Source organism: Ostrinia furnacalis, unplaced genomic scaffold, assembly GCF_004193835.3.
Source record: "Ostrinia furnacalis isolate ACB-3 unplaced genomic scaffold, ASM419383v2 OfSCF7233, whole genome shotgun sequence".
NCBI lineage: Eukaryota > Metazoa > Arthropoda > Insecta > Lepidoptera > Crambidae > Ostrinia > Ostrinia furnacalis.
In genome coordinates, this window is record NW_021137472.1 from 149893 (window position 1) to 163416 (window position 13524).

General features: G+C 33.6%; 4 protein-coding genes across 5 annotated transcripts; 3 read left to right on the forward strand and 1 right to left on the reverse strand.

Annotated features, from left to right (window-relative positions):
- Window positions 1–67: 67 nt before the first annotated feature.
- LOC114363689 (uncharacterized) lies at window positions 68–3013 on the forward strand. 2 transcript variants are annotated; one of them, XM_028319487.1, is made up of 3 exons: window positions 68–731; window positions 849–1361; window positions 2574–3013. In XM_028319487.1, exons 1-3 carry the CDS (start codon window positions 558–560, stop codon window positions 2661–2663), a joined length of 777 nt encoding a protein of 258 aa, XP_028175288.1. In that variant the 5' UTR covers window positions 68–557; the 3' UTR covers window positions 2664–3013. The 2 variants fall into 2 exon arrangements, with proteins under 2 accessions (XP_028175288.1, XP_028175287.1); XM_028319486.1 differs by having other exon boundaries at window positions 68–1361.
- A 1934-nt stretch (window positions 3014–4947) lies between these two features.
- On the forward strand, window positions 4948–6438 carry LOC114363695 (uncharacterized). The gene is made up of 3 exons (XM_028319493.1): window positions 4948–5409; window positions 5466–5648; window positions 5820–6438. The coding sequence occupies exons 1-3, from the start codon at window positions 4975–4977 to the stop codon at window positions 6231–6233; spliced, it is 1032 nt and encodes a 343-aa protein (XP_028175294.1). The 5' UTR covers window positions 4948–4974; the 3' UTR covers window positions 6234–6438.
- Window positions 6439–7420: 982 nt separating this feature from the next.
- On the forward strand, window positions 7421–9128 carry LOC114363683 (uncharacterized). The gene is made up of 2 exons (XM_028319481.1): window positions 7421–8264; window positions 8460–9128. The coding sequence occupies exons 1-2, from the start codon at window positions 7461–7463 to the stop codon at window positions 8871–8873; spliced, it is 1218 nt and encodes a 405-aa protein (XP_028175282.1). The 5' UTR covers window positions 7421–7460; the 3' UTR covers window positions 8874–9128.
- Window positions 9129–10277: 1149 nt separating this feature from the next.
- On the reverse strand, window positions 10278–11182 carry LOC114363690 (uncharacterized). Its single transcript, XM_028319488.1, has 2 exons — window positions 11109–11182; window positions 10278–10696 (listed from the first exon to the last, which is right to left on the reverse strand). Exons 1-2 carry the CDS (start codon window positions 11121–11123, stop codon window positions 10283–10285), a joined length of 429 nt encoding a protein of 142 aa, XP_028175289.1. The 5' UTR covers window positions 11124–11182; the 3' UTR covers window positions 10278–10282.
- Between the last annotated feature and the right edge of the window lie 2342 nt (window positions 11183–13524).

Sequence of the window (13524 nt, forward strand, 5' to 3'; positions counted from 1 at the left end):
TCGCAGACCAGACTATAGTATTGCTTGCTACATGTAGTAGTAGTATTACTTGCTAGATGATTGGTAGTCCACAACTGTACGTTTCTCTAGAAACTTCCTGCCCCGCATAACCAAACTGTGAAAAGGACTGTCGTCTGCGGTATTTTCGGACCGATACGTATTTACTTCAATACCATCACCAGGTAATCATTTACCATCAGGTGATCCGTCTGCTCGTTTGCCTCCTGTCCCATAAAAAAAGTAGCCCTTTCCATCTCATTTAAATGTTTTTTTTTTTACTTTTCATACAAGAAAACGATTAACTATCATATTTATAGTGTGACAAGGAAGTAAAAAAAAAATCCAGTGTAAAAGAAATTTAATTTTTTTTCGCTACCTTTTTAAACGACTCTTAAATATATGTAAAATACTCAGATAACGAGTAAAATATACAATGTCATGATTACGATTTTGCTTATTTTGAAACAAAAAAGACAAATTAATATATTCAGATCTATATGTATAGGCTTTTAGTTTACAAGTCTTCGTGGTAACAGGAAACTTGAAATAAAATCCAAATGTCGACCATTAATAAATACGAGGGTGACGACATACTATTGGTTGAAGAATTAAATTTATCGGCACGTCAAAGCATAAAAAATATAATAGACAAAGAAGAATGGACGTCTTACAGAGTTTTTGTAAAAGGATTTGAAACTAATGTAGGTAATTTTTTTGGATCATTGCAAAAGGTAACCGTAAATGGTAAAACCAAAGATGACAGGGAAAAAGAGCTAATTTTATTCCTCAAAAACATTGTATGTGCACCTGAGGAATTTTCAGTCATCAACGTTCCAAATATTTTTCAGAGGGAAGGATTTTTCTATAAAGAGTTGTTTAACATTTTTGAGAAAATTCAAGATAAATACAACATCGCTCACGGAGAAAGGTTTAAAACAGTGAAAGAGTTTAGCGAGTTAAATAATGAAATTATAATTTTAGAAGACGTTTCTCATGTGGGCTACAAAACATATGACAGAATGGACGTTATACCTTTAAAATTTGCAGAATTAGCCATTGAACAACTGGCCAAACTAAATGCCATGTCCTTCATTATCCAAAAGGACAATCCAATATTTTTTGAAAATAACATTAAAACCTTAAAATCAGTGTTTAATTTAGATGCATACTTTGAAGATTATCTGAGAAAAACATTCGACATAGCTAAGGAAAGTTTAAAAGAAAATTTAAAATGTAAACTTGAAAACAACTACCCAAAACTGGTTAAAAATTATTTAAATAATTTAAAAATTTCAGTTGATGAATCTGTCTGTATAGTTCATGGAGACTTTTGGCCAAGCAACGTATTAGTAAAAGAAATTGTAAGTATGTACATCAATAACATAAATATAAGTATAAATGTTAATATACCTATGTTTCTGTATCATATAGTAGCTTTTATGACAAATTATGTTTGAAACTTGGCATTTGCTATAATATAGCAATGCTATAATGAAATACAGTAGGTATATAATGCTGAATTCTATGATTGCTTTACTACTTCCCTAACTGAAGTAACATTTTCTATAAGTAACTTGTGTTTATTTGTGGTGTAAATCCTACTAACTAATATTATAAATGCAAAAGTTTGGATGTCTGGATGTTTGTTGCTCTTTCACGCAAAAAATACTGAACGGATTTTGTTGAAACTTTACAGTATTACTGTTTATAACCTAGAATAACATACAGGGTGGAAACGATAAGTGATCTCACTCGATTATTTCTAAACTACACAAGATATCCAAAAACTGATTACTGATCCTAAAAGTGCTTCACGAGCTCTATCCAATGGTACCAATAATAGGTTACAAAATAAACTGCATCTATCTGAAAATTCAATGTTTCCAGCCTCCATACATTTAGTAAAACCACATAATATTAAAAACTATACATGATATCCAAAAACTGATAACTGATCCTGAAAGTGCTTTACGAGCTCTATCCAACAGTACCAATAATAAGTTATAAAATAAACAGCATCTATCCGAAAATTCAATGTTTCCAGCTTCCATACATTTAGTACTGCCACAGTCATGGCACGCATGTCTTGATAATATTATAGCAAGTGAAGCCTAAAACCAATGTTTTCCATGAATAATTTTAAATAAGAATGCAATTTACGAGTTAATTTTAAGTGTTCATTATTTAAAATAAAAATAAAATTAACACTTCTAATATTGTGTGCCTGGTATAGTGGCATACATTTAGTATGGAGGCTGAAAACATTGAATTTTCGGATAGATCCAGTCAATTCTGTAACCTATTACTGATATCGTTTGAAAGAGCTCGTGAAGCACTTTCAGGATCAGTAATCAGTGTTTCGATATCTTGTATAGTTTAGAAATAATCGAGTGAGATCACTTATCGTTTCCACCCTGTATAGGCTATATTTTATGACGATATGTGACAAACTAAATTCCACGCGGGTGAAGCCGCGGGCAAAAGCTAGTTACTTATATTTTCAAATTCGCAAATGGTTGTTTAGACGAACGTCATTTACATAACTTACCTACTTGTTTTTTTGTTTGTTTCAGGGTAATGAACCTACTGATGTAATCCTTATAGACTATCAGTTTGCCAGTTTTGCCCATCCAGTTACTGACATTTTGAAGTTCATTTTTTAGGGACGGACCAGCAGTTTCGCAGAAACCATTTGGATGATCTAAAGGCGTTGTATTACAATACTTTTGAAACTTTTTTGAGCATTCAATATTAAGGGCTAAGGGAATATATTCTAAAGAGCAATTCGAGACAGATTTCAGAAATAAATATAGACTTTGGGTGAACAACTTTTATATTGTCTCTTCCTTTTATTTTTGCAATAACTAACAGTGCCCCTACGGCGCAACAAGGACTTGACATGGCGTTTGATTTAGATGAGCGTTATAAGGAAAGACTTCATGGAGTTATTGATGACTTTATACAGTGGGGTTATTTATGAACTTATTGCTATCTGGTGCAATGTATTATGTAACTCGGGATTTAAGAATATAACATATTGTGAATTAAAGGATAATATACTTAATGCAAAGTCTTCTAACGTAGTTTTTTTTTTACTTCAGTTTACCCACTTTTCATTCAGAGTACAAAAAATATATTTTGAAACTCTATCAAGGTGATCAACGGAATTTGATTCTGATTTTCAGTCTGGAAAAACGACCGATGGTATAATAAGGCTTCGGCGAACACGATGCATTATATTGCCTACTCTGCAGTACAATGTCCCATATAAGGACGTCGCATATTTATCAATCCGGAAAGGAATCGTAACTGTATCAACTCGATATTCTTTGTATGAAACTCCAAGCTCCAAGCATGCTACGCACACTTATCCGCACCGTAACGTAAACGCCTTGCCTCGCGGTTGACAGCGCGCGAAAGGCGATGACAGCTCGCGAAGGGTGATATAGATGACCCACGCTGAACTGTCCCACCAAACTCAATGACAGGGGGGCGCTACCATCGTTCAACTATATGGTTTCCAGCATGGCAAAAATCGGAACCAGCGATCCGGTATTGACGGTGGCGCCTCACTGTCAATGTCATGCATAGGACAGTTCAGTATTTTGGAACTATGCGGTGTTGACTCAAAGTGTTGATCGCTTTCCGCGTTGATAAGTCTGCTATGAGCTTTAAACGTCGCCTACTTTGGTCGACTCACTGACAAACAAATAGCGTACTTCCCTACATATTACATACATAGCTCAACTATACTAATATTATAAAGAAGACAGATTTAGCTCCGAAACTACAGGACCAGTTTGAAAAATTTTCTTCCACCATTTAAATCTAAAAAAAGTCTGCTGAACATAGGCTATAAATTATTTTCAATACGTTAGCTAAAAATCTTAGAAAATTACTTTACTCAGTCATTTTCCACGAGTGGCACTTCAGGTCACACATTAATAATTTAAGTACCTACCGAAGTTCGCCGAACCAGCTATTGATTGTCAAACTGGATAATAATAATATTATTATTATGTTCAGAAATTAATACCAGTACCAATAATAATAGGATTAGTGGGAACGTGAGTACCGTCCGTCAGGACACGCTCTGTGAAAACAAACATGACTTTGTGGTCTTGTCACAAATATTTTTACAATTTATGATAGATATATCCGGCGGTATTTATTGCAGTAATTGCACAAATTACTAATAGTCCCGTTAGCTTCTCGTATTAACCCTNTTAAGCTAAATATGCTTGTGTCTCGAGTGGGCTCAGCACAATAGACGGGTGGCGCGGCGGCGGGATTCGAACTCGCGTACCCCGGATTCTTCACTTGGCTTTCAGTTTCAGTTTTCATTTGCTCCTATAAAATTGTCATTTTCCTATTAAGCTTTTGTTCGTCGAAGTGGTGATATTTACTCGGCTTAAACACTGCATTATTTTATCAATAACTAGCGACCGCCAACGGCTTCGTAAGCGTTGATCCCGTTTTAGCCCTTAGGGGATGAATTTTGCAAAATCTCGTCTTAGTGAGCATCTACGTCTTAAAAAGGAACCACCTTGCAAAATTTGAGACTCCTAGCACTTGTAGTTTCTGAGATTTCATGATGAGTGAGTCAGTCAATGAGTGACCTTTCGCTTTTATAATTATAGGTATAGATTATACGCTAACTGAAGCTACAATTTCTATCACCACTTGGTTTCTTTTATTATCTTGGCTTTCGTTGACATTTTTCCTTGTTTTGAATAGTTCAGATAGTATAAAATTCTGTTTTTAGAAAAGTGCCTTGAATAATACGAAAAGGCTGAAATAATGAATATGGATAAGGTGTTTCAAAAGATAAAATACATTATACCACTGCTAAACAATTACTTATTATTTAAATTGTTTGATAGTACCAATACAGAAGGTATTTATATAACTAAAATAATTTAAAAGCCTTTCGACGCTCTCAGTGTTTGCACGAGTTATTCAAATAAAATCAAAATGACGACCATTAGTGAGTGCAGTGGAGATGACATATTAACAGTTGAAGATTTAAAATCGATGGTACGCCATAGTATCAGAAAAATAATTTTCAAAGAAGAGTTAATTACGTACAAAGTTAGTGTAAAAGATCTTTCAACTAATGGAGGAAATTACTTTGGTTCATTGCAAACGGTGACCGTAAATGGTAAAACGAAAAATGGCGAAGAAAAAGAACTAAACATCTTTCTGAAAACTATAATTCAGGCATCAAAAAACTTTCCAGTTTTCAGTGTGCCAAAAATGTACCAGAGAGAAGGATTTTTGTACAAAGAAATATTTAAATATTTTAAGACAGTTGAAGATAAATATAATATACCACAGGAAGACAGACTGAGAACTGTAAAGGTATTCAGCGAGACGAATACCCAAGTAGCAACAGATTATCTTCATAAGGCATTGAAGATATCTTGAAGACTAGTAGCCTAATTCCAGCCGTTGTCTTGGCCAAGACAATAGTCGCACTCAAGAAANTAGCTATAGAGACTTTAGAAGATGAAGCAAAAATAAAATTTGATAATTATTATCCCACAATGAAAGAGAAATTTTTAAAGATGTACAGAAATTCATCTGAAGGGGCTATTTGCCTAGTTCATGGAGATTATCGACCTAACAATATATTGGTGAAAGACGTTGTAAGTACATGAATGATTCAATTTTTTAAATATAAATAAAGTCACTATCACCGAGAGAGGTGTGTGGAAATTGTAAAAGGAGCTAACGTTCTGTTACTTTTCCAATGTATTGATAATTTGTTATTGAGCAATTTCACTTCATTAAGAAGTAATTTTATTTATTCATTTCAGGACGGAGTGCCCTCTGCAGTATTTCCTGTCGACTATCAGCTCGCAAGTTTTGACAATCCTATATTGGACTTTATATTTTTCATATTCTTAGGCACCGATCAGAAATTTCGTAAGCAGCACTTGGAACATCTTAAAAATGTGTACTACAGTAATTTTGAGAGTTTTTTGAGCAAATTTGGTGTTGTAGCTGCGAAGGTATATTCAAAGGAACAATTTGATGAGCAATTCAAAGATAAATTGGATTTAGGATTGATGTTTTTCTTATGTTTCATGCCTTTCATTTTCGCCCGAACCGATGCTGTCCCCGAGTTAGATAATGGACTCGAATATGTTGTGCCTTACAACTTGGATGAGTGTTACAAGGACAGATTGTACGGAATCGTTGATGATTTGATACAGTGGGGGTATATGTAAACCTTACTCTTTTATCGGATGAGTTGCATATTATGCATTTAAATGTCTAGACGAAGAAAAGTGTTATTATTATTAGAAATAAAACAAACATTTAATTTTTATTATTGTTGTGAATTTTGTAAATAAAATTGTAAGTGTAAATGTAATAGGTAGTGTAGCTGATGAGAACTAGTTTTCGGCTGCTCTTTAAAATATTGTAAATAAAACCTAACCACTAATTTTGTTTTTTCTCATGCAAGTCTTTTTTTTTTATAAAATCAAATAAAAAATGCATTTATTGGCTACCAGGTAACATGCATTTTTTACAAGAAGGCAAACGCCATCTACTAAATTGAATAAACATAATTATACTTTATTATTTATTGTGTGTTGTGTCAGGATTATTTATCGCGATGTCAGCATTTTCGGTTACTGGCTGTTGCAATCCGTGAATGGGGACAATGCTGCTTGTGCGATATCCATACACTAGGGCTCCGTAACAGGTGTACCTAGTTTTAACAACTACCGAAACCAAGGCCAGTGTCAAATATTTACTTTGAGAACTTGGCTGGTTGACTGCACCACCTAGAATTAACTTGTTTTTTTGGCTAGGTGATAACGCGCGGTTTATCGTAGTTAGGTACTTCGCATTATCTTAGTACTAATGTTAATGTACATACTCGTATTGTAATGTAGATGGCTCTGAAACAAGGTATTTTTGCACATGCTTTGAATATTTAAATAGACGGTTTATTTTGTGACAATTTTTTACCAAATCTAAAAAAAACATTTTAAGGTACGGGTAAATTTAGAATATTTTTTGAGCTTGGCAGTAGGTGGGCAGGCACTAACTTTGAGAATATCAATCATGGTACCTATATTTTGTCCTAATAAATAAATAACGTTATTATCTTTTTACTATTTAGTGCATGTTTTTTGGAGTCGGTTTTATTTTTTTACATTATACTTCATAGACATACGGACTACAAAGTGATCCTTTAAAGATATGGGTTCCGTTTTTTTCCTTTTGAGGTACGGAACCATAACAAGTGTCTCGAATAATACAGAAGGCTGAGATAATGAATATGGATAAGGTAGGTATTTCAAAAGATGAAATAAAATACCACTGCTAAACAATTATTTGCATTGTCTGATAACACAAATACATAAGGTATTTAATCAACCTAGAGACTTTATAAGTCTTTTGACTCTCTCAGTGTTTGCACGAATTATACAAATAAAATCAAAATGACGACCATTAGTGAGTGCAGTGGAGATGACATATTAACAGTTGAAAATTTAAAATCGATGGTACGCCTTAACATCAGAAAAATAATTTGCAAAGAAGAGTTAATTAAGTATAAAGTTAGTGTAAAAGATCTTTCAACTAATGGAGGAAGTTACTTTGGTTCATTGCAAACGGTGACCATAAATGGCAAAACGAAAAATGGCGAAGAAAAAGAACTAAACATCTTTCTAAAAATTAATACGCATGCATCAGAAAACTGTCCAATTTTCAATGTGCCTAAAATGTACCAGAGAGAAGGATTTTTGTACAAAGAAATATTTAAATATTTTAAGACAGTTGAAGATAAATATAATATACCACAGGAAGACAGACTGAGAACTGTAAAGGTATTCAGCGAGACGAATAGCGAGGTAATAATTTTGGAAGATATTACTAAACTGGGTTTCAAAACAAACGACCGATTCGAAGTCATGCACATAAAATTTGCAGAATTAGCCATTGAGCAACTTGCAAAACTACATGCGGTCTCTTTTGTAATACAAAATGAAGATCCGGAATATTTTGAAAACAACATAAAGTCCTTATGTTCGTTAGTAGAAGTGAACTCACACACTCACCATCATAACAAAAAAATATACAACATAGCTATGGAGACTTTAGAAGATGAAGCAAAAATAAAATTTGATAATTATTATCCCACAATGGAAGAGAAATTTTTGAGGTCAATAAGAAATTCATCTGAAGGGGCTATTTGCCTAGAACATGGCGATTATCGACCTAGCAATATATTGGTGAAAGACATTGTAAGTACATAAAATGATTAAATTTTTTAAATACAAATAAATTCACCATTCACCATCAACGAGAGAGCGGTTGGAAATTGTGAAACTTGCTTAACGTTATTTTACATTTCCAATTTTATTGATACAAATTTGTTATTAAGCAATTTCACTACATTAACGTTTAGGGAGTCATTTTATTTTATTTATTCATTTCAGGACGGAGAACCTTCTGCAGTATTTCCTGTCGACTATCAAATTACAAGTTTCGGCAATCCTGTATTCGATTTTCTATTTTTTATTTTCTTGGGCACTGATCAGAAATTTCGTAAACAGCACTTGGAACATCTTAAAAATTTGTACTACAGTAATTTTGAAAATTTTTTGAGCAAATTTGGCGTTGAAGCTGCGAAGGTATATTCAAAAGAACAATTTGATGAGCAATTCAAAGATAAATTGGACTTAGGATTGATGTTTTTCTTATGTCTCATGCCTTTCATTTTCGCCCGAACTGATGCTGTCCCCGAGTTAGATAAGGGAGTCGATTATACTGTGCCTTACAACTTGGATGAGAGTTACAAGGACAGATTGTGCGGAATCGTTGATGATTTGATACAGTGGGGGTATATGTAAACCTTCTTCAGTTACATAAATAACTAGGCAAACAAAAGTGCTGTTACAAATTAAAGAAACATTTGCAAACTATTTTGAAAGATGTCTAAGTTTAATGTTTCTGTCTGTATTTGTTGAAATATCATTCTATCATTGTGTTTCTGATACATTGTCATCTTCACTGAAAAATAAAATTGTGAATGTTAAATTAGTGTAGATGAGAATTAGTTTTTTAGCTGCTCTTTAAAATGTTGTAAATAAAATCTTGGCACGATTTTTTTCTTTATTTTTGACGCGAACCCCTTCTCCATAGTCATAATGATTTTAGGCATAATTAGGTATATTGTATTGTCAGCAACCGAGCAGACGATAATCGCAATAATATTCATGTAGCCATAACCAGCATAACGTCATCTCTGTATATTGAACGAATATTATTAATTTGTGTGGTTTGTTGGGATTACAATTTATTGGTGTAGTTTTGACAATAACCCAGACCAAGGCAAGGCCCAGTGACCTGACAACATTATTTTGCTTTGAGAACTTGGCTGGTTGACTGCACCACCTATAATTAACTTGTTTTTTTGGCTAAGTGCTTATCACTTAGCCAAAATAACAAGCGCAGTCTATCCTAGCATTTAGGTACTTCGTATTATCTCAGTACTAATGTTAATGTACTCGTATTGTAATGTTGATGGCTCTAAAACAAGGTCTTTATGCACACGCTTTGCGTATTTAAGGTTAATATCATTACTGGGTTTAGTTTTTGGTTTTTGCCACTTGACGTTTCAGAATCGTTGGTCTATAGGCGACCAGGCGTACTTCACTAAGTTAATGTTTGAGGTGTTACGAATATTACGTTTCGTTTCGTCAGCATAAAAATACCTAATTTATTTATGCTGACGAGACGAAATGACCTATCTAACGAAACATCAAAATGGCTGTCATCCAGAAAAGTTTAGTGAGTTCTTACTGATAATGGGCCTTTTAAAGTTACATCAATCATGCCATTACACTTTAAGAAAAGGATCGAGGGGAAAATAATAAGTCGGATTAAAGTTAAAAGAATGTTAATCACAAACTCGTCTTTCACAAAATCTTTATTTGATTAAGTTTTTTAAACTTTACAGTAACTCTAAAATAAAATAAATGATTACAACTTTACTACCAACGAACTGGTTTTATCACCATTGGTAGCTATTTAAGAGATACTTAATAAGTTATAGGGGAGACCTGTACAAAACCGTATACCGGGGTAAAACCGTACTGTATAGATTTCTATGTTATTATTTCAAAATATGCCGTGCATATTACTACTCACAGCTAGCAACCAATAGGATCAATCTGTCAACAGACACTTGTTACTGCAGGCANCATGAATAAAAATCATAAAACTTAAAAATACATAGATAATAATTAAAGTGACTATCTCATATGTATCCCCATTGAATAAAATCTTCCACGATACCACTTATCCTATTTCGTATGAAGTCACTCATTATGGGGGCGGTAGAAGGAGAATCTAAGATATCGGCTACAGAGTTTTCATTCTTCTTGGCCAGAATTATTGGCAGAAAGAACAGAGCTATCATCAAGCCATAATCCAGCCTCTCTCTATAAAGCCTTTCAAATTCAGCTCTTGGATAGTAATCCTCAACGTCCATATTGAAAAGTTTCAAGAATTCCTCCATAGATTTGTAATATAAATTCTTGAGGTATTCCAAATGGTTCTTCCTGAATTCTTGATCGGTGCCAGTGAATATAAAATTAAACAGTTCAATGATAGAACAGCCGTAAAACGAAAATTGGTAGTCAACGACTCTCACTACACACGGTTCGCCATTCTGGAACAGAAAGTAATAGATTGTAGCAAATTAATAGCAAAATAATAATGTGACGCTCTTAGTGAACATTATTATTTGTTTTCAAAGCTAATCAAAGTTAACAGTCCATTGAATAATAATTGAGTTTTCAGGGCTTCATTAATAGTGTTTTTTTTTTAGAAAAGTTGTGCTTCGTGATTGTTTTATTAATTAACAAAAAAGGCAAAACGTTAAATTGTTGACACAATAAGAAATCAGCCTGTTCTGCGCTGCCCGCATCCAGGTTCTTCCGGAATACGTAGCGTGAGGCAGCCTCCTACTAGGTGGGCCGAAGATCTGGTGAAGGTCGCGGGAAGAACCTCTTAGAAAGTAAATCGGTAAATTATAACAGTAAATAAATACTTAATAATTATAATAGACATACATCACTTACTTTGAATTGTGCCATTATATCTCTCCATGCACAAGACACCAAACGTCCGCTGGGTCAGCAGTGTATTTTTGAAATTTCTCATAAATCGTCGGCAAGAATTTTTCCATCTTCTTTTTATGTTCTGGATTTAAGTTATCAATGGTGTATTGGCTGCATTTCTGAACCAATTCATTAAAACTGTTTGTGCCATAAAGTAAAGGCTGTTTCATGTTTTTAACTTTGTTCTCATAAAAAAGTGGACGCTTTTCCTTAAGTATGAAGGCAAAGCTGTGGAACTTGGCTAAACTTTGTATTGCTAACTCTGCGAACTTCAGTGTTATCACTTTTTGATGCGGATACATTGTGAACCCTTTGGCTGCCAAGTTTTCCATTATAATAGTATTTTCATCACTGCTAACGTAACTTTTAGCAAGTACATATCTCTCTTCGAAGGGTATGTTGGCTTCTTCTTGTACTTCATTTATTGTTTTATTGAATTCAGAATACATAATCTATTTTATATAAATTCGATATGTTAGCTACCATGTCTACGTTATTAATCTTGTCATCAAGGTTGGTTTTTGTGAATAACTGTAATTCTTTATTGCCATTTTTACTTTCTCCTCTGATATTTATTTCTCTATATTCACCGACAAAGCTATTATCTATTTCAAGTTTCTTTACTTCAATGTGATAAGATTTGAAATTTTCATTTTGAATAATTTTCTCTATGGCTTCTTGTAGTTTAGGTGGTAGATCGTTTTGTTGACTGTATGACATATTTTCTAAAACAAATGTACATGATTAAGAACTATTGAAAATGTATGAGTCTTTAATACGGTTCGTAACCCTTCGTATTGACTTGAAATATATTAATATTTTAATGTTGTACTTACCTTGTAAATAATATAAATAAATAGCAATGTTGAACTACTGATGTTGGGTTCTTTTTCGAAAGTGCACTTGTTTAAAATGTTAAACACACGTTCGTTACTTCTAGGTATTTCGATTCGTTGTTTTAAAATTATTTGACTATCACACTAAATTATATTCAAATGTTCTTTAATGCTTCTTTATTGGTTTATTATACTATACAGGGTGACTTGTAACAAATGAACTTCCTGGTAAGGAAATACACTTGATAAACATTTAAAACAATAAAATATGTATTCCTGGCAAGGGATTTATAAATTAATACAGGTCATTTGCTACCAATTTTGTAACTGTTTATGCAAGTAAAAGTCAACTATTTACGAGATATTTTGATTTTAATTTTGTATGGAAAAATCATAAGGACACAACTTTAATTAACTCTAAAGAAGGTACATTTATTTACCTAAACATAATATGCACACACAAGGTGGACCGACGACCTGACAAAGGTAGCAGGAAGACGCTGGATGCAGGCCACTACCAACCGTGCGATGTGGAAGTCATTGGGGGAGGCCTATGTTCAGCAGTGGATGTCCTGTGACTGAAATGATGATGATTATGATGAATATACACAACTAAATTAAATGGAAATAACGTACCTACCTACTATAATCCCTTACAAGGATGTTCACTCGTCACAAAGACATCCTGTATATGTCATTACAACGTGTAGATATTATTTGCATTTTGAATTTAATTAATGAACCTTTTAGATAATTTCTTTATTTGGAAAATACTTACATTTTGTTGGTTGAACAAAATAAAACAAAATTACACATGACACAGGTAAAGGAAATTACAATATTAATCTATTAAGATTATAACACTTTTAGCTATTTGACTAAACAAAGATACATAGATACAACATTGCTAATAACGTGAAAGACATTTTAGTGTCGGTTTCATCTCACGTGAAAGGATTCAAATATTTATGTATATATATACGAGTACATTATGAATTAAGGACGTTGCATTAGGATCGTAACCGTATCTACTCGAGGCGGTCAGTATTCTTTGTATGAAATTCCATACTGCAACGGACACTTATCCGCACCGTAACGTAAACGCCTCGACTCGCCAAAGCTCGCAAAAGGCGACACGGTGTTGATTCATTTCCAAGTTGATAAGTCTGCTATGAGCTTTAAACACACACAGTATAATATTTATAACAATAAAATCATACCTAGATTTTGATAACGTCAAATGTTTGAAATCCTCCTCATTGAATGAAATCGTCCACGATTTATTATTATCACTGATCCTATTTCGTATGAAGTCACTCAGTACGGGGAAGGCAAATCCATACTATCGGCTGCAGGGTTTTCTTCTTTCTCAGTCAGAATTTTTGGCAGCAACCAAACTTTAAAATTTGTACCGGACCGCTCGCATCCAGGCACCTCCCACGAACTTTACCAGATCGTCTGTACGCCTAGTGGGGATGTAACGAATAATAATAATTCAGGGTTAGGAACTGCTTGATCCTTGGCGTTATGATTGTAACTTA